This window comes from Crotalus tigris, unplaced genomic scaffold, assembly GCF_016545835.1.
Source record: "Crotalus tigris isolate CLP2741 ecotype Arizona unplaced genomic scaffold, ASM1654583v1 scf7180000024455.1231707, whole genome shotgun sequence".
Lineage (NCBI taxonomy): Eukaryota > Metazoa > Chordata > Lepidosauria > Squamata > Viperidae > Crotalus > Crotalus tigris.
In genome coordinates, this window is record NW_024100624.1 from 1,050,063 (window position 1) to 1,072,639 (window position 22,577).

The following is a 22,577-nucleotide window of genomic DNA, read 5'->3' on the forward strand; positions in this document are numbered from 1 at the left end:
AAACTAGAATTCTACATGCTAAAGGAAGCATTGACCTTTCTTTTAAGAATGTTTCTGAAATTTCATAGAACAAAGTTAATCATAAGCTGAACAATACAAGCAAAATATAATACTTAATATTGCTCACTGTGCCTGAATTAAATACAGTAAAGATTGCCAATTCATAGACAAGCCTGTTGTCAATTTTATATTAACTATTTGGAAAATTGATACTTAAAAAGTGAGCCAAGAAGTCAATCTATGGAATTACTGCATATAATACAAAACTATGAATGCATATTATTAAAGGCTCAAAAGTGCAAAAATAAAATAAAAATACTAAAAATAGGAAATGGAAATTATATTAAGACAAGTATAGGTTTATACTTTGCAGGGGTAGTAGTTTGATCTAGTGGTTAGGGGACCAGGCTAGAAAGTGGGACACTGCAAGTTCAAGTCCTTTCCTTAGCCAGGAAAGCTGGCTGAGTGATTTTTGGCTAGTCACTCTCTCTTAGCCCAAGCCACCACACAAAGTTGTTGCTGTGTGGAAAACAGAAGAAGGAAGATACGTTGTATATGTTCGCTGCCTTGAGTTATTTGCAAAAATAATAAAGGCAGGATAAAAATAAATCAATAAAATGTAATATAAGAGAAAATTATTTATAAGAAAGGTGTATATTAGAAAAAATATGGAAAACATGGACATCTTAACTTACTTTTTAAAACAGTTCTCACTGTCATACATAAATTGAAAAGCAACATTTAATATTACAAATCAAAACAGAAAGAAAGAGAAAGAGAGTCTAACAAAATGGAAGATAATATATCTGTAACTTGAGGCAATCTGTTCAAATCCTGTTTGGTCTCAAAACCATTAGATAACTTTGGCATTATTTTGTCTCCATCTATCTACTTATTTCAAAGTTTGTATGCCTGTGTGTACATCTCTGTGTATTCACACACACTTTACCCACACAGACACCTATAAACACACATATACGGACACACACATATTTTAAAAAACTGTTTGGGTAAGAATGTGTGTATCGGTATGTATATTTATAAACAATTCTCTCATTGTGTAGTGATTATCAACTGAATAGCATCAGCAGTGTGCAAGATGGAAAACCCAGGAATTCCAGAAATTCAGAAAACATTTAGAAAAAATACTCATGAGACAGTCACAAAGAAGTTCAAAAAGAACTAAGTTAGGAAATAAATGCAATAAAATTGAAAAAAAATATGCACAAGGAAAATAGGATAGAATAGAATATGAAAACAAGAGCACACTGAAGATTGTACATTTTTATTGGACCACTTGTTTGTCCTATTGGGCTTTAGATTTTTCGGCGGGAGGTGTGAGTGTATGTGTGTGTTTATATGTGTGTGCAAGATAACAGATGAATTATAGAAAATATCATTTTATTACAACAGTAAGCCATCCAATTCTTTTTCTGCTTTCAAAAAGGCACAGTTACATGGGATCATCTAAAATTCTTGCAGTAATATAGGGAAGATTCAAAATAGTCCTTATTTCTCTGTTGCCATTTCTCAGTTCTCAAAGTTATTTTCAAAGGAAACACTCAGACTCAGTTCTACATCACAGTGACATTTATGCTTACAGATCCTTCTACCTAAGTTTGCTAGTAAATTCTTAATAAATTATTACTAAGACTAATTTAATACAAATTGGATAAACTGGAGAAAAATGGTCTTTATTCTCATTTATAGTCAGACTTGCAAAATGAAAGGTTCTGCAATTTCAAAGATGAGCCAAAATAACATCAAAGGTAATCTCAAACGTAGCCATAATGTTCTCACTCCAAATTGGAAACAAACAAAATGCTTTATATCATTTGCTTCCATCTTTATGTCCCCTAATACTAGTTGTTTAGTTAATCACCTTTTTCCATTATATCTGAACTTCTAAGCTATCATTACAATCCTTCTCTCTTTGGCTCTTTGGCTCAAAGGCATTGCACCCTAAGAACCTCATTCATAGTTCAGACATTGAGGGGAAAATGTGCAAATTGGGCAATGGAAATTGAGAATGCATACATATAATGCTACTCTTTTCCCAGTATATCACACCTTATTGGACCACGATTCATTAGGTCTTAATTTCGTCCTAGTAACTTTGTCACCTATATTATCAAAAGATTGCATCATGAGGGTTTTTTTTGCCAGCAATAGTTTATAGATATAGATATAAAAACAATTTACTCTTGTCACTGAGTGAATTATAAATTATAAAATAGATTTGCTCACAACAATATCTGTGATTTATTTTAGAATAAGAGAGAAATAGTTATAGTGTTTTCTAACTGTAAAGTATAAGTTAATGAATCATTGGTGCACCATTGAAGGATCTGAAGGACCCAGCCTGGGAGCAGACTGTCCTGGGGGATAGGAGGAAGTCTATGTGATCACTGAGAGTCAATACTAGTGTGATTGATAAACAGTTAATTATCCCATCACTGAGAATCAACACCATTGTGATTGATACAGTTAATTATCTGGTATTGTTTATTATTTATTTATATTAAAAGAAAAGGAAATAAAACAGAAAAGAAAAAAAAGGAAAAAAGAACTTCATATCCCTTGCTCAGCATTTGCAGAAATAATCTTAAAATGATGAAAATACTTTAAAGTAATTTGTATTAGAGCAGAACAATACTCTTACCATTGTCACCTCATACTTTCTTGGACAGCATTAAAGTGTAATGAGTTGTGCAGTGCTTCAAAATTCCCACTGCCAAGAGGCATCTAAAACAAGAGAGACAGGGAGGAAGGGAGAGAATGAATACCTAGAGAATAAATTGATAGGAAATGTATCTAGATTATTTTTTGCCACAGAACAGTAGATGGCAATACCATTAATACCGGGTATCTCTTTGGAACTCAGAAGCTAGGCACATTTGAGTCCAGTTAATTGGATGGAAGATTATTAGGGAAAACCAGAACTGAACTCAGAAGAGAATGGCAAAGCAGCTGGCACTATTGCCAAGACACTTACATGGACTTGTCCATGAAGTTACATAAAATCAAATTGTATTATAAACAAAATGTGTGCATTTGAGAAAATGTTCATTGCTAATATTATTTTAAATAAATGGGCTGTGTATTATTTTATTTGTTTATGGAGATTTTCAGTCATCCAGGTCATGGTTGTCCCAACGGTGCTTTTTCAAGAGGCAACTGGACTTTGTTGTATTGCTTCTCATCCAAGTAACTCTGGATGAGAAGTGAAACATCTTCAAAGAAAAAACAAGAAAATCCAGTTGCCACTTGAAAAAGCACCTTTGGGATATTATTTTATTTATTAATCATTTATTTGGCTGCCCGTCTAACATGAAGCAATACTCGGCAGTGGCAGTGGCAATTGACTAAAACAATGAGTTAATAAAAACAATCATTAGAAAAGGATAAACATTTTATACATTATAAGCAATGCATTATAAAAAGTAGCTATTAAAATAAGAATATTGTCAACAATTATCCCAGGTCAGTAAGCTTGGCATTTACTTAAGAATGTTTCTTCAACATAGCATTGGCAGAAGATAAGTAGAACTGAAGACATGGGATATAAAAAGACTGTTCTTACAATTGCTTTTAGGTCATTGGTCACAACATTTTGATCTATATCCACGTTGTTGAATATGAAGTAAACTAATACTCCTATAAATTTGGATACCAATAACATGTCCCATTTTTTATCTCTAATATAAGAATCTAGAAGATTTGTGATGTTTTATTATCAATTAAGTACCTAATAATTCCAGCTGTCTCATAATAAATGAAAATGTTATGTAGGCCCTTTTCTCATTTTCTCAAAGCTAATTATGAAAATTAAAGTTTAGGACCAGTTTCTTTAGCTTTTCTGTATTCAAAGAAATAACAAAGACAAACACACATTGGGCTTCTCTTTCTTAGAGTACAAATTGCGTACTAAAAAAAAAAAATCTAGCTCTTTAAGGTAGTATGGAAAAACTGCAACAATAACCTACATCTTTTTCTTTGATATTTTAAGATAATTCCTAGCTGTCTATTTTGTTTTTATTTTGCAGTAAATGAAGGAGGTATCAAACAGGCATCAAATCTGTGCCCAGATCCTGGAGAACCTGAGAACGGAAAACGAATAGGCTCAGATTTTAGGTAATATTCACAAACCCAAAACTTCACATGCATTAACAGGAGTGAGCTGGCTCAGGAATTCTGGGAGTTGAAGTCCACAGATCATAAAGGGATCATAGTTACCCACTGCGGCATTGAGTGTTACCTTTAAAATTAATCTGATATATCTCACTCCAAAAATGAACTTTCACATTATGATGAATGTTTTACTTAAATTTTCATCTATGTAGATATTTAAATAACTGTTAATCTACAGGTGGTCCTTGACTTCTGATCACATTCTGAGAGCAAAATTTATGTTGCTAAACAAAGTGTGTCATACCCAATGTTATGAACTTTTTTTTAACCAGAGTTGTTAAGCTAATCATTGCCTTGTTAAGCAAATCATGCAGTCATTAAGTGAATCCATCTTTCTCCCAATGATTTTGCTTGTCAAATGTTGGCTAGAAAGGTCACACTCATATGGCCCTGGGATGTACAGCCATTGTAAAGGTACATGCTGGTTGCCAAGTGCCTACATGTGGATCATGTGACCATGCTGTGATGGTTGTGAGTGTCAGGACCGGTCATAAGTCACTTTTTTCAGTGCCATTGTAATTCTGAACTGTCATTAAATGAGTGATTATAAGTCAGACAAGACATATTACGTATAAGAACTGAGGGTCATTTGTTTTAGTATTATGGTTATGTAGCATGCATGTATATATAGCTCCATCAAGAAATATAGCTCTAGATTGAAACAGCTTTCGAAAAATATAAGACCTCAACTTAATCAAGAAAAGTTGATCAAAGGAATTAATTTGTCACAGTGTAAATTTACAGATTTCATGTATTTTTGTTCATGGCTATTTATTCCAAATCACCTAATTTGGGCATTCTATGCACATATACACTGATAGCTAAATTTACCTGAATTTGGAGAACTGGCTGGTTTCTGGAAGTCCAGTCTAGGCCTCGGAGGCCTCCCAGGCGTATAATGGCCGACCAGAAGTGTATGGATACCACTTCTGGAAGTCCATTCTAGGCATTGGAGGCCCAGGCTTGCATCACATAATAGAACCGGTTGTTCAGGTATTTGAATCCCACGAATGCTGTGGAAGCAAGATTAGTTTATATTAGCACTTCTTCCTGTGTAGAGTAGTCTAAGTTAGCAATATCAGTGGCTTATGTATGTCTTTATATAGGGTATCATAATAATACTCTTTCAGGTTCATTCTGAATATATATTTCATTCTGGCAAAGTACAAGGATGATTATAGTTTCAAGAAATAAACAAGCCAATGTAAGTTATTATCCAGGAAACTGTTCAAAACATTTTGACATGGTTTTTGTTTTATGAGGTGTCTCTGCAAAGACCCAGCACATGGATCACTCTGATTTTTATGGATGATCAGTCTGTGAGACCTTCACATATCTACCTTGAATTGCAGCCACATCAGATCACTATGAAGTAATGCTGTAGTCATAGACAAGTTGTATTTATTAATATGAGGCTTTTAAGTACACTTAATTGAAAGTTACCATATTTGAATTAACATCATAAATCTATCTGCTCTTGCATTTAACAAAATGAGATAACTTTTAGATAACATAAAATTGTTCATGAACAGCAAAAATAGATCCATTTGAATATGTAATACTAACTACGATTACAGAAAGGAAAAATGAATGAGACATTTCACACATCTTCATTTGTTTTTAGACATACCTTTTTTAAGACAAACCAGAACTATCTTTTACCTTAAAGGAAATACTGATTGAATAAATGTAATAAGAAATTATTAAAAAGATTCAATTAAACTTTGAGAAATATAACACATATTAATTTGCTTTTGATATGTTCAATTTTAGCTTGGATTCAACAGTGCAGTTTTCTTGTGACGAAGACTATGTGCTACAGGGGGCAAAAAGCATTACCTGCCAAAGGATAGCAGAGGTTTTTGCAGCATGGAGTGATCACAGACCAGTGTGCAAAGGTAAAATATGAAAATCTGTATTCTTTCATGCGAGTTTTCTTCACTTTTTTCATGTTGCAATTAGAAGGAGATCTTGAAAGCTGGGCATCGACAGGATAGTTAAAAAATGTCAGTGGATAGCATCTTGACTTTTCTGACACATATCCCAGTTTCTGAAAACATTCCAACTGGAAATTATAGTTGAAATAAATCCTAGTGACTCATTCAAAAAGTGTGTGGTCAAATAGTCTTCATACTTTCAAATAATATGGTTTATTTTGCCCAAACAAACAAACAAACAAAAATTGTTCCATTTCTGTTTCATTTGCTATTGTCTTCCAGGTGTAAGGAATTTTGTTAGATGGTTACTAGGTTTTCTTAGCTAGGTCATATAGTTAAGTAAATACCATCACATATCTCCTTAGGCGAAGAGACTTGATAGCTAATGTATCGGAGGCTGAGAAAAAAATATGTTTAAATTCAGATTTAATTCCAGAATTTCTTTACTCCCTTCTCTCCAAAGTTGGAATATAGCCAATTCATATTGCCTCATTTCCAATCATAGACTTCTCTTCCATTCCTACCTTAACCAGAGAGTCGTGGTGGCAAAGTGGTTAGAATGCAGTATTGCAGGCTAACTCTGCCCACTGCCAAGAGTTAGACCCTGACCAGCTCAAGGTTGACTCAGCCTTCCACCTTTCCAAGGTTGGTAAAATGAGAATCCAGGTTGTTGGGGACAATATTCTGACTCTATAAACTGCTTAGAGAATGCTGTAAAGCACTACGAAGCAATATATAAGTCTAAGTGCTATTGCTATTTACATTTAAAGTGACTAATTTGCATATTCTTAGACATTAGTTTTTTAGAAATATATATTCCTTTTAAAAAAAGTAAAAATAAATATATATATTTTTGCTTTTATGGTGTCCTGGAGAATATCCCACTTATTTTGTTATAAAAAGCTTTTCTTCTTCCTTTCATAAAAACAGCTGGATTGTTCTTAAAAGAAAATCAGTAAATCTTTATTTGTTTAACCTGCATACACAAATTTATATTTTGTGCAATGCAGAAACTTCCATATGTTCCTCTTCAGAAGTTCATTTTAAGATTTGACTTAACTTAAAAATCATACTGTATTGATTCATATTTATATAAATAAATAATACTAATGGTAATTAGCACCTATCTCCCTATTGTTTAAAAATCTAAAAAAGTATAAGTGTTAGAATGTTTTTTGAAATAATATCACCAAGAATGTATACAAAAAATAGAAGCATGTTTTTGAGTGAAATATATCCTGTATTTTTTTTCCTAATAAAAAGATAGCATTCTTAAAATATAATTTACAATGCAGTTTTACATACAGTATATGCACCTAAAATTAGATGTATTGGTATTGACTTCTATTTATGCGGAAACAGGATTTTATTTTCCTATCCTAAAACCTTGTAGGTTTATTAGAAACATGCTGTGCTCTTTATACAATTAATTTTTATATGTGATATTCTTGTTCAATAAATCAGTTCTAATAAAATTTTATGGCTGTATAATATAGTGCTCATCAGTTACTTTTAAAATGATGTGAAACAAATTTTAAAAGAGTGGTAGCAATTAATATTCTGAAGTACTATTTTATTATAAATACAGAATATTTCAGCGGAATGCTTGATTTTAGTTTATCATTTGATAAGACATCCTGCTGTATGATTGCTTATTTCATATCACTCAATTGGCAGTTATTAGGCCATGATCTCAGATGTTTTTTAAAAACCATTCTATTAAGTGTCGCATGTTCTTATCTTGTGAAAATTTTGAATGTGAGCTCCTTATTTTTAATATGACTGAATATTACTTTATTTTTCCTACAGACTATTGTACTATATAGTATTCTGTAGTATGAGTATATGGCACTTCCAAAGATGGTTGATATACTGAAATGATAGGATTATATTTGTAATCATAAAGAGAAATATATATTAAAATATAGCAAAGATGGATGAAAATACCAGGAAGGTTAAACACGGTAATTTTTATTATATATGAACATTACTGAAAGTTAATTAGTGCCGTATAAAGTTATGTATTACCCAGTTTATGTAAGAGTAACTGGAGCCCTTGGCCATAAAATTTGCAATTAGTTAGAGCAATGTTCTACTTGAAGAACAGATTGCCCCAACATTTAAAGTATCTTACTAACTATAGATTACCAGGCTGTTAGCAGAAAGTATTATTAAAAGAAAAAAAATGTCCTATTATAAGCCATGAGAAAGAATATACTAACTTTCAATCTAATCTCAATCTACTCATTATTGGAAAGTAAGTGGTGAGCTGCTGAAATTCAAACATTAGCAGTTTTCACCTAGCCATACAAGGTGATGGGTGTTACCAGTTCTGTTCTGGTCTTTATAATGTTGAATTTTCCCATATAAAAAAAGAAAATGACTTAAAAGGGCAGTCAGCAGATCAGAATAGAAGTACACTGTCAGAATTATTTTTCACTGTCACACTGATACACATATGTGTATATAAGAAAAAAATGGCTTTATTTTATACTACTTTTTCTTATGAGATTTAATGTCAGTCAGCCTTTTATTCATTGTGTTGTGAACAATAAGCTTGATATCTGTATTATGTGGGTTTGCAGACATATTGTTTGGAAAAAAAATAATTTTACTGCAGTACAATGGGTCAATAAACCACAAAGATTCCTAAAATTCAGGCTTAATATTTATTAATCAAATTTATACAGCTGCCCATGTCACAAAAAAGTGACTGTCAGTGATCATATAAATAAATAAGATGAATAAAGTTTAATCCTGTTTTTACTATATGCTCCAGGAGCACTTCTTTCTCTGAAAGGCTAGTTTTTCATTACTTACTTGAACTGACATCTGTTTTTAAAGATAGTTCTCTATCTTATTTAGCTTCACTGGAATTCTTCCTTATAGATTTTTGGAATAATTTTATACCTGGGAAATTTTATTTTATTTATATAACTGCCCAGTTTAAACCAAACTCTGGGAAGCTCACAGCTGAAGGATTAAAAAAAATACATCTCTAAAATAAAATAGAAACAAAAACAAACAAACAACATATGGGACGATAGCTAAGCTTTCCCATAACACATTCAGCCCATGCCATTCTCATCTTATCCCAATATTTGTGAGAAAAACCAGGATTTAAATGTTTTACATAAGATTAAAAGGATAGGGGTCTGTTCTAAGGACATCAAGGAAACTGTGGTTCATTCCATTTGAGTAGAGGTGGGTATCTAATTTCACATTTTTATCCTGCCTCTGTCAATTATAATAGACTGGAACAAAATGAAACCTTCATAATAATATGTTTTGAAGTAGTTTGTGCGGCAATGGGATAAATTCCTACTTTCTTACCACAGAATCAACAGAACAATTGGACAAAACATATTCAGATAATCCTCAATTTATGACTACAATTGAGCCCAAATTTTTCTTTGCTAAATAAGATAGTTGTTAAGTGAGTTTTGCCCCATTTTATGATCTTTCTTCCCACAGTTGTTAAATTAATTTTTGCAGTTGTTAAATTACTAACACATTTGTTAAGTGACTTTGGCTTCTCCATTGAGTTTGCTTGTCAGAAGGTCGCAAAAGGTGATCACATGGTTCCAGGACATTGCAAACATCATAAATGCCAAGCATCAAATTTTGATCATGTGTCTGTGCAGATGCTGCAATGCCATTGTAACTTCAAATGCACTAAAAAAATGGTTGTAAGTCAAGGACCACCTGTAACTAGGAAGAAACAAGAAATGTGAAAACCATGGAACTATTTTCATGAACAGTTTTTGCAATCCTAAAATACCAATTAAGCACTGGTTTAAATGGTGAAGCAATAAGATGTAGAAGACTCTTAAATCTCTAAAGACAAACCTATAAAAATGGGGCAATGTTTCCTTTTTGCAGCATTCAGAATCTACATTGACCATGATTGCTGAAAATTGACAGCAGAATAACCTACCATTATGAAATGGAAAATATGTGAAAATTCACCCTGAAGTATTCAAATCACAATTCTGAGAGAAAGCAAGCAAGAAAAGGGGGTTTCAAATATCTACCCACCCAGTATGATATGGCTCTTCCTAATTTACAATATTCACCCTTCTCTTCTACAACAATTTAACTTAACCTGAACCCCAAACAGCTGTCATTTCTTGCTCTGGCACCATGAAAGTATAAACAGTACCAGAAATGAATGGATTATTTTTTCCATTTTTGAAGCATACTGCTCAAATCATTGAAACAGATATGCATTTCCCCCACTGGTTGAAACAAAGTATGGATTAATTCCTTTCTTTTTGAAGAAATTAGATTGCAGTGTTTTTAGGGCAGTAATTCTCACCACCATATTAGATCATCAAAGAGCTAATAACCAAATATGCTTAATGATTTGTTCGGCATTTTAGATTATATTTAAGAAAGCAACTCCATCGAGTGGTAATCGGGAGAAACAGGCGCTGCTTATTATGTTCAGCTTGCTATCTCAGTAGAAGAACATTGATTCTTTAGAGAAATGATTTTGACTGTGAAGGTCACTTTTAAAATTTTCTTGGCTTCAGTTTATGATTGATTTTTAAATTGCTTTATTTAATATGGAAGTTTGTTAGTAAAACTTTTGCATATGTATTTATTTCACAAATCTATGCACACTTTCACAGGAACATTATTCTTTAGCTCTGTTGAAACACATTTTCAAGGAAACAGGTGATCAGTGTCCAATGCAAACTTATTTATTTATAGTTATATCATTCGATTTATACTGAACCTTGGTATTCAACCTAATACACAATTGCTTTAGGTTTTTAGAAAAGCAAAAAGCAGAAAATATAGCTTCAGATTTGAAACAGGGATGTTTTCTAGTTGTGCTACTGAGGTATTGATTAATCCACTTGAACTATTACTTTTCTAGTATCCTTAAAGTTACATCCATAGATTCTAATATCCAAAAATGCTAGTTGTCAGAAAACTGAAATTGTGGTATTTGACTTATTGATAAATGTAGCAATTTGATTATAACTGTTCCACTCTAAACCTTGATATGTGCAACTGAGTGAGAGTTTGCATAATATCTCCCTTTTCAGATTGCTAGATGCAAATTGCTGTGCAAAAAATCCATACAATAAAGTGTGGAAAACAAGGACGAGGGGAAAATGGTTTTGTATAACTTGAAAAAATACAAACATTTTTGGAAATGTCTATCAACTCTGTGTTGCAAAATTACATCATATTCTATATTAAAATGTAGTTCAAAAAATAAACCAACAAGTGTAGAGCATATATTAAATTTAATATAAATTCACTTTTGATTTACTGCAGAGTTTGAAAGTTGTTCAAAGAAATTGGTTGGATTCATCAATTCTACAAAGTAAAGATAGAAAAATGAGGAAGGGAATTAATCTGTAAAAAAAAGCTTTCACAGTTTTAGAAATTCCGAATTATGTCCTCTTCCCTGCAAAAGTTTTAGAGTGCTAAAGTGTTGTTTAAAATACCAAAGATAGCAAGTTAAATTCATCATCCCTTCTATTTATAGAGATTTATTCTTTCCTGCAAGTAAAAGGGGGAGGAAGGCAATGTAACATATTGTTATTGATTTTTCTTGCAGTTGCCCCCCTCAGCTCTATAAAAACATATTCAGTTCCAGAGATTACTTCAGATTTGGCAAGTGCACATTGGAAATATTAAAAAATGCATCTTTTTCTCCTTGATCATTCCACTAACAGGACATCCTTAAGAAGAGAACAAAAATAAAAGTAGTGCAGTGGTAACAACAGAAATTAATGGATGTTCCAAATTTTCACCATAAAAGCCAAAAAAACTGATATTCATCATGAGTTCATTTCAGTTCAAAGGCATATTGAAAGTAAGAAAAAGAGAAAGAAAAAATACAGTGCCTTGGATTATTTTTTTAAAAAAATATTAATTAATCAACCTATCTACAATTAGGAGGTTAAATGTAGTATGCCTATGGTAATGAAACTTAAAATCTTTAAACATGAGTAGATTTTTTTTTTGGGGGGGGGGCTTACTATCCTCTAGACTAGGGCTTTTCAAACTTGGCAACTTTAAGATGTGTGCAGTTCAACACTCAGAATTGGAGAATTCTGGGAGTTGAAGTCCACATATCTTAAAGCTGCCAAGTTTGGAAAATAGTAATTTTGAATTAAAGCAGGTTTGGACTCAACATTCTTGAAGCTTTCCAAGTGTTCTACATTCAATGTCTACCAGAGAATTTTTTTAAAAAAGATCTGCTTGTCATAGTTTCAAACGATGCAAAATAATTTTTTTTCTTCATTGTAAGAATGTGAAATGAATAATTAATGACAGGTCAGAGAACTGCATGTTGAGGAGATATGTTGTTCCTCATGTCCTTAAAGTTTGCATTCCTTTCCAAAGAACAAGAAGTGATTATCCCTAGTTTACATTCAATTTTGTTGTTGTTGTTTATTAGTTTTATTCATTTATAACATAAAATGTGAAAATACAAAAGCAAATAGTAAGGGACAATAGTAGAGAAAAGGAAAACAAACGTGTGAAGAAAGGAAGGGGAAAAAATAAAGGGCATTGACTTCTGACTCTCTCTGTTGCAGTAAAATCAGACATTAAAATCAAATCTCACCTTTTTACATTAATATAGTAGTATGCACTAGCCATTTCTGTATCAGCAAATCAGTCTAATCAGTAAAACCCAAAATTGTAATATCATTTTTATCCATCTTAAGCACAAAATCCAGAAGCAGTTTCCAAGTAGTAACAAAAGTACTTATGTTCTTTTCTTTTTATCAGCATAGTCAATTTGGCTATCTCTGCTAATTCTATCAGCTTTTGTAACCATTTGTCCATGGTAGGAATTGAGGAATCCTTCCACTTTTGTGTATAGAGTAATCTTGCTGCTGTCACCATATATAAAATCAGAGTTCTATTTTTTTTTTCAGTTCTCTTTCCATTACACACAGAAGGAAAGTTTCTGGTTTAATCTTTATGTTCACTTTAAGAATTTTCTGCATTAATGTATGAATCCTACTCCAATATTTCTTTGCCTTATCACATGTCCACCATAAATGATAAAAAGTCGCTACTTTACATTTACATTTCCAACATTCAATTGAAATACCTTTATACATTCTAGATAACTTATCTGGTATTAAATACCAGACATACATCATTTTGTAAAAAAATTCTTTTAGGTTATAATTTAATGTGGATTTTAAGCCTTTTAGACACATATTCTCCCATTGTTCAAGCATCATATTATACCCAAAACATTTTGTCCACCGGATCATACAGTGTTTTATATGTTCATTTTCCAAATTCAATTTTAATAACATTTTACAGACCTTGGCAATTATATGATCATCACTATCACATAGTAGGATTTCCAATTCATTTTTAGCAAATTCAAAACCATAGCCTTTTTTGTCTAGTTTAAATCTTTCCTTCATTTGTTGATATGTAAACCAATGACAAGCATGACCTTCTAATTCTAATTCTTCCCTAGACTTGAGGATGGGGGCTCCAGAATTCAAAGATACTATTTTATCATACGTCCATCAGTCCCTAGTTCACATTCAATTGAGATCATTACATAAAAGTAGACCCATGAAGGAGTAGTTCATATTGGGTTTGCGGTAATTATTGTTATGTAGAATAGTATACTGCCTTTGGTCAGGAGTTATGTCTCGCTACCACCTGTCCCATTATAATTCATTTTATTTATTTATTTATTATTTATTTTGTTAACTTAGGTTCTTGCCTATCTCACTGTAGGGCTATTGTAGGTGGCTTACAACAATAATAAGGAAGAAAGGCTTCCGGGTTGCGTTCACAGCCCTGGCAGATGAGCGGGGAGACCACTTTCTCTGCTGTCCAGTTTTCTTTTGTTAGAAGACCCTGAAAAGGGTCAAAAGTTGCCCTGGAGGGGCAACCACCATGAGGAAGACCTTCGACAGATCACGGAAGGGCGGCATCCCTTCTTTTTGATCTGAGGCAGCTCCTTTGGCCCGACGAAGAAAAGATCAGCCATTAACATGGCTGATCAATATTCTGTACAAGCCAAAAGCCAAAAGCACTACCAAGAACAATGAAAGCTCTGCGGAGGAATTGGGTGAGACCTTACCTTACCTTTTTTGCATCCCAACTATCTTCCTGTAAAAGCTTTTGGAAATTTCTTCTGCCTTCTTAACTTGGCAGCTTCTGCCTACTCTGGAAATATAAAGCTATGGGAGAAAAAAAGAACAATTAAACTAAACAACTAAATAATTGAACTTACACTTTTTGGATATTTGGGGTCCCAAAAGGTTTTGGATATTTGGGGTCCCAAAAGGTTACCTATCTACTAAGTTGGAAAAAAAAAAGAATATTTTTTAAAAACACTGGATAAAAGCCTAACTTGAGTTTGGAAAAAGACTTTACGTGCTACCAGGGACATCTTGTGGTGAAATTTGGTACATCAAGTGAATTTCTTTTTGACTAGGACAGTGGTTCTCAACTTTTCTAATGCCGCGACCCCATAATACAGTTCCCCATGTTGTGGTGACCCCCAACCACTTATACATCACCGGGTGCCAGGGGCATGGCCAAAGAAAAGGAGAAAAAAATGGCGGACAGCCTTGTTTGGCGACCCCCGTGAAATGGTCGTTCGACCCCAAATGGGGTCCCGACCCACAGGTTGAGAACCACTGGACTAGGAGACCTGTGAGACTAAGATTTGTCCTTGGCACTATAAAAAAAGATAAGAATTTGAGACAGCTGGATGGTGAAAACAATTCTTTACAGTGGAGGTGGACATTTACTGACTTTTATCAAATTAGCCTCCACTAAAAGACTATCTGTAAACACCATAGAAATGGAGGAATCCTACCCACAACTTAACTACAAACTTATACTTGGAAAAATTCTTGAGGCTACTGAGCTAATGAATTTCAGACTGAAAGATAAAGGCGCCACCTTAAAGCTACAAAATGCAGCCCAGATTTCAACTAATGAACTTAAAATCCAAAATGCAACAGAAGACGAAATAATTAACATCAAAGTGGACTTTAAAGAATACCAGCTACAACCTACTGAGAACCCTGATAACCAAACCTTGATCTTAACTAAAAAATCTGCAATTCAAACAGCAACAGAAGAAAGCAATACTAAGATGGAAGGTGCTGTGTACAGCACAACCAAGACAACCCAGACAACCAAACAACAATTACAACATTGAACATGACTTTTTACTTAAACCAGCTGAAACCGGAAGAAGAAGAAGACCAGACTGATCTGATGACAAATATACTAAGCCAAATATAGAGACTTGAATTATTAGGCCAACAATCCAATGATTATGAAGAGGCCAGCTCCCTTTAAAAATTGATAACTGGATGGTCTCCCTTGATTCAAATGACATGTGTAGGAATGAAGGGAGATCCACCTGAGGATTTAAAGGCACTGCTATGGAAGCCTGCTTGGCACAAAAGGAAAGTTAGACTTAAAAAAATGGGATTTTTTAATGTGACATATAATGGAAGAGCTTAAAATCACATTTAATGGGTTAAGGAGATTTTAAAAGATAATGATTTAGGATTTAGACTTATAAGGGAAATAAAAAATAGTCACTAGAATAATAGTATTGAATTATAATATAGAAGTTGGATTAAGACGATAAAGGTTATTTTATTAGTAAGTGATGAGGTACTAGGATGAGAAATAGAATATGTTTGTGAAATAAAGTAAGAATTTATTTGAGTAAATAATAAGTGTATTTTAGATATGACAACTATTTTGTAATGAACTAAGGGAACTTTGGGCTACCTGAAATCTAAATACTATGGATATTAAGCTAACTGGAATACTGTAATTGAAATTAGGTAAAATTTAAAAACGGGACATGGATGTGTATAAGTTAAAATATATTGATAAATGTCTTAACCGATTGAGTTATAACTAGCAATGTATTAATTTGAATGTGATATAATAACCAAGGGAAATAGACAGGAAATTTTTGATGAGGTAACCTGACATATGTATGAAAGAGCTTGTTATTGGATTATGGATTACCCAATCATCATGTTGCTTTCTTAATACTTGGACTTTTGTAAAATTGGAAAATTAATAAAACTTCTTTAAAAAAATAATAAGAAAGAAATGAAAAGAGTGTACAGATAACAGAAGTAAGATAATAGAGCAATAAAATAAACAATGAAAAAAGAACACAACAAGAAATACACTATATGATTACCATACAAGCAAGATGGACAGATAGATAATACATGAGAAGGCTGCTTCTTCTGACTCATTATCATCAGAATTTCCTCTTTTCTTTAGTAGTATGGTTGAGGTTTCAAAGACAATATTGATGTGGTCATAAATAAGAATCAAGCCAAATCATGCATAAATGCTACATTTTTTATGTTACCATTTCACTGAAACACACCTTTGTAGGTGAACATGCTATACCACCTACCTGAGAGTATGCTTCTTTGAAATCAGGATTATTTCATTTCTGAATAGCTAGATCCACACACATTCCAACAATTGAGATAAGCCATCAGTATCAACTCCTAATAAGGACAGGTGCAGTTTAACAAAGAAGGTAATGGCGGCTGGTTGGATTCCATCTATCTAGACTGCATGCCAAATAGCAATGATCACATATTGTATTTATGAAAAATATACCGCATAAACATTAATATCCAGAATTACAGTGGAGATGTTTGTTGGCCAACCCATAGCCCCATTATTATCTTGTTGCTTTAAGACTTTTGTATGTAACATTGAGTCATTCTTGAACTGGGAACTATCTGAGCAAGTCCCTGTAGTTTTTTTGAAAAGATTTCAAAATTGTTTGCCATTGCTTTCTTCTTCTTAGGAGACTGGGAGGCTCATTGGCTTTATAGACTAGAACTCATGCTCTCTGGGATTCTAGCCTCATGCCTTAACCACTACACTAACCTGCTCTCTGTTATGAGACTAGATGTTTCTTGTAGTATCCAATCTGTTTCTTATTTGTCTTTGTCCTCCCTTTCATTTTTCTACTTTTCAGGATCTTTTTAGTTTTTCTTTAATGAAACACATTGCTGTAATATATAATTTATCTTGAGCTTTTCAATTATTCTGGATTTATTTTTATTTATTTAAGGGACTAGGTGGCCATTAGCAGCTCTTTTATTTTACTTTACTTTAGTTTTGGTGTTTCTATAGGATATGATCAAAAAAGTCAAGACGGTATCCCCAATGGTGCAATTGAAGCAACTGCATTAATAAAACCATGCATTTCACTAATGTATCTGTGTATGAGAACTGTTAACAAAATTCACATATATTGAGCTTCAAAAATGTAGAACAAAGTGTTCTTCAATAAGCTTTTATTAAGGGATTTGAGGGCATGCCACAGGATCATTTATCCTTAACAAATAAGACATGAATCTCCAAAACCAAAGAATAGTAGAACAGAATAACAGAATTGGAAGGGACCTTGGAGATCTTCTAGCCCAAGTAGAAGCCTCTATACCATTTCAAACAAATGACTTCCCACTCTCTTTTAAAAACCTTTGGTGATGGAGCACACACATCCTCTGAAGGCAAGCCATTCTATTGATTAGTTGTTCCTGCTCTCAGGAAATTTCTGCTTAATTCTAGGTTGGTTCTCTCCATTGCTTCTTGTCCTGCCTTCTGATGCTTTGAAAAATAGGTTGATACCCCCCCTTCTTTGTTTGCAGCCCTCAAATATTGGAACATTGCTATCATGTTATCACTAGTCCTTATTTTCACTAAATTAGACATACCCAATTCCTGCAACCATTCTTCATATGTTTTAGCCTCCAGACTTTAATTGTTTTTGTTGCTCTAATAGACATATCAGGAGCTGTCTTAATGAAGGTATCAGATGTTGTGCCCCTTTTGTTAAGAATAATGGCTGAAGGAAAGTAGTTTCATATAATTATTCGGAAATGCTTACATTTTGGTTCTTAAGTACTTATGTATTGTCACTACCTTGTTGCTTTAATCCCAAATGCTATTTTTCCTTTGAAAATTGCATTCTTTTCTGAAAGTTTCTTATGTCTGTTTCTTTCATTTAGGAAAGGAACACTGGGCCTCATTTTGTAGTTATGTTCCTTATGCAGTCTAATTATGTTGCAGAATAACTACTAAAAAAAAATTTCCCCCTAAAATCAGCTGGAAGTATAAATACCATCTTTCATCTGTCTCACCCAACACCTGTACAAGAGACTTCTTGAACTTTTGCTCTATTATACTTTGCTATTTTGACTCCCTCTGCACTCATTTTTTAACAAAAATAAATGTTAAAAGATTTGATTTAATGCAAGAGAATCAGAATAATTTGTGCTTAGGTTTTATATAAATCTGTATCTGTTTACCCTAACATGAGTTTCATTATTATATTTTTGGTGCTTAATCTCCGAACTCATACAATTTTTTTTCCTTAATTAAAACCTGTCGTTTCTCCATAATATAGCAGATGGCAATGACAAAAGTGATTATGGGACATGACTTTTGAATATATTACTTCATAAAATATCTGAAATGCTTTATAAATAGCAACAGCTGTCAGATATACATATGGAAGAAAAAGATGTTTCAGAAGAATATCTGAATTTCGATTGTAGAATTTGGAATGGAATTATAGTTCAAATGTCTTCTATGAAATTTCTAAAATCTGTATTTCTTTTCAATATTGTTCTTTAAAACAGTTTATTGGACTCAGGGTCTTAGTTACATGCACCATTAAGCACAAAGCGTGAACATAAAGCACCTTCTGTTCTCTGGCAGTAGTAAGCTACTTTTTAATAGTTTTCTTTTTTAAAATGTCAGAAATAACATATGGTAGTTAGTAGGGTTATCTGCACATCACTTAAACTGTTTTCTTACTAGTTTATTGACAATCTTATTGTTTACCAAATTTCTCCATCCCGTGTATTTTACAGTGGCTCAGCAGTTAAGATGCTGGGCTTATCAGCTGGAAAACCGGCACCCCAAGTTCAAGACCCAAACACCACATGATGGGGTGAACTCCCATCTTCAGCCCAGCTCCTGCCAACCTAGCAGTTTGAAATCATACAAATTTGAGTAGATAAATAAGTACCACTTTGGTGGGAAGGTAACAAGGCTTCATGATGTCATGCTGGCCACATAGTCACAGAAATATCTTTGGACAATGCTGGCTCAATGGCCTTGAAATTGAGATGAACATGTCCTCCCCTATAGTCAGCAACAACTGGCAGAGTAAAATCTGCAGGGACTCCCTGCATTTTAAAGCATACAGTATATTTAAAACTTATTAAAAACTTAGTTGGCCTGTTTCAATGTCTGGTTTTCCTCTTTCTCAGTCTTCTCCAGATTAGCTTTCTACTTTTGCAGCAGTTACATCATTCTCACATGTCTCTGTTCCTAAGTTCAGTCCATTAACTGGATGCCCTCATTACAGCCTTTTTAGTTATTTATTGCAGCAAGAGGTATAAAGATATTTCATTTGTACTCTGAATATCAAGGACATTGCTCTACATATTTATAAGTGAATCTTGATGGTTTATGGAATCAGTTGGAAATGATCATTTAGGTTATTGATTGCAATCTCTCAGTTCTCTCACTAGCGGACAATCACTTAAATATGAGCCAGCAGTGTGTAACAGCAGTCAAAAAAGCCAACACAGTCCTAAGTTGCCTTAACAGAAGGATAGAATTAAGATCACATGAAGTATCAGTACTGATATATAAAGCCTTAAAAAGATAACACTTAGAATATCAAATCCAGTTTTGGTCATCATATTTATATATGTGTGTGTGTATGTATGTATGTATGTATGTATGTATGTATGTATGCATGCATGCATCTATAGACTCTGGAAACAGTGCAGAAAAGATCAACAAAGGTTATTAGAGGGCTGGAGGCTAAAATATATGAAAAACAGCTGCAGGAATTGGGTTTAACTAGTCTAATGAAAACAAGGACTAGGGGTGAGATGATAGCAGTGTTCCAATATTTGAGGGACTGTCACAAATAAGAGGGGGGTCAACCTATTTTCCAAAGCACCAGAAAGCAAGCCAAGAAGCAATTGATGAAAACTAATCAAGGAAAGAGAAGCAACCTAGAACTAAGGAGGAATTTCCCAACGATGAGAACAATTGGAGTAGAACGGCTTGCCTTCAGAAGTTGTGGGTGCTCCATCACTGGAAGCTTTTAAGAAGAGACTGGACACCCACCTGTCTGGAATACCATAGTGTTTCCTGCTTGAGCAGGGGGTTGAACAAGTAGACCTCCAAGGTCCCTTCCAATGCTTATTGTATTCTTTTCTGTTCTGCAGAATGTCCCAGTAAATGGTGAGAAGAGCCCAGTAAACTCAGTGAGGTCAGAGAAACTTTTAGTACAAAGAGGGCCAGTCTTCATCCATAGTGGCAGATGTTCGCAACCACCAACAGACTTAACGTATAGGAAGTGTTGTTGCTAGTTCTCATCCAAAATTTCACAATGTTGTTTGGTTAACATGAAAAGGGGAAGATGTTACGGGTGTTATGTTTACCTTATATGCAGCTCTATCATTCATCTCTATTGTATTTGTTTCTTTTGACATATTGCTACTCTATGATTCATCTCTGTTGTTCCTATGATAACATTTCTTGTTCCTGTTGTGTCCCCTCTCTTTCTAACAAAATGGCTTCTGCACAGTGATGGCTTGTATTATATTTACTTACTCCACATCATAATCCTAGTCACAAATAAACATATCAATAAATGAATTCACATAAACCCTGCATGACTTCACTCCACATAAGTAGTGGTTCTATATTTGGATTATATGAATTATACTCTTATTTTTCTTGAATCTCTTTCCATTCAAAATGTGCTAAGTGCCCAATTATTTGGCACAATTGCTACAAATATATGTTGCATTTTTTCAGCCATTGTGGCTCTGACTGATGCAAAAGATTTTTTTTCATTCTCCTCACCCTACCCCACTTCAAGGAGAAGCATATTTTGAAAAAAAAAATTCTCATGGGGGATATGTGTGGATCTTGCCTTTATTGAGATTGGGAGAAATGTGTTTTATTGTGAAAGCATCTCTCCAGTAGATAAAGGACTGTTTGAGTAAGTCCTGATGAATCATGATTGGATTTTCACAATTAATATCTGAACTTCACCTTGCCCTATTGTGTAACTCTAAACATTTTAAGGGATGTGAGATGAATGCAAACAAAAATGTAATTAAGACCTAATTTGAAACATAACATTGATTCTTTGTTTTGCAGTAAAGACATGTGGATCTAATCTTCAGGGACCAGGTGGCACTTTCACATCCCCCAATTTTCCTTTCCAGTATGACAGTAATGCTCAGTGTGTTTGGGTTATCACAGCCATCAATCCAAATAAGGTAAGTTGACCCATGAGAGTGTTTTAAGCACCAGTATCAAATGATAATTAGAAAATCAATAAGAAGTCAGAAAGAAAGTTAGAAAGATTAGTTCATTTGAGACAATGTGTGTGAGCATTGGAGTGATGCAGTGTTTTGGATTTAAAGTAAAAGTATACTTCAGGGTACTGATATAACATTGATTGGGAATTGATTAAAACAGCTGCATCTTTCCCCAGAATTACCCTTTACCCTCCACAACAACTGGATAATGTATGAAAAAAGAATGCACTTGGTTTTATGAAGCTACAAAGAAGGCCAAGTTGTCCTGGACAAACTTGACATTGATGCAGACAATAAGATCTGCAATTACAAGCTTGAGAGCTTTTTTTTTTTTTTTTTTGATGTACTGTAAATCCTGAGGCAGCAATAAGTGCTTGCCATTTCTTCAAAGAGCGAGCATATTCAATCAGATTTAAAAAAAAATTGTAACTATGCCAAGTTCTGCAACTTGCTAGCCAGGAGCGTTTGAAGTCAGAAATTTTGAAGAGACTAGCTCAAGACACTCTGTAGGTCAGATGCTAGAACATTTCACAAATGACTGTCCAAAAGCCAAGACAAAGGTCTCATAACAAGGCAAGGAGAAGGAGGTACTTGAAGCAATATGTCACAGGAAGACAGGTCTGGAACATGAGAATTGCTTTCAAAAAGGGAAGGAGATCTGAACAATGCACTTGAGTAGCCAGAATCCATGTTATTCTTACAGGAGTTAATAATCATTCTTCTTAAGGAGCTGGACCAACTTTCATCTGACAATGTGATAAAATTGTGATTTAGGGCTTGGCACTAATGTGATGCCTTACTATCAGAATCTACAGCCACCTGTATTGACTTGGATCCATCACAGGTAGAATGCAAACCTCTTGAACTATGAGCTAAATATTTACAACATCCTTTTATTCATGATCCATATTAAGGAGTCAGAAACATCCATATCGCACGCACACTCAAATATGATTTGAAGTACACTTTTCCTTTCAGATGCAAACCACAGTTTGTTCAAGTGTTTCAGAAGCATTATGATGAACATCTGTGGAATTCTGCAGGATTGTTGTGGCTGGAGCCT

The 22,577-nt window shown here is 33.7% G+C and overlaps 1 protein-coding gene across 1 annotated transcript in view; it reads left to right on the plus strand.

Annotated features, from left to right (window-relative positions):
* The window catches only part of LOC120303072 (CUB and sushi domain-containing protein 3-like), a gene marked incomplete at its 3' end in the record, with an annotated part of 446,767 nt that overhangs the window by 280,085 nt on the left and 144,105 nt on the right, over positions 1 to 22,577 (plus strand). Inside the window, exons 8-10 of the mRNA XM_039332219.1 lie at positions 4,047 to 4,134; positions 5,965 to 6,089; positions 21,351 to 21,472. Of these exons, the coding sequence (XP_039188153.1) occupies positions 4,047 to 4,134; positions 5,965 to 6,089; positions 21,351 to 21,472 (335 nt within the window). The remainder of the gene's footprint in view (positions 1 to 4,046; positions 4,135 to 5,964; positions 6,090 to 21,350; positions 21,473 to 22,577) is intronic.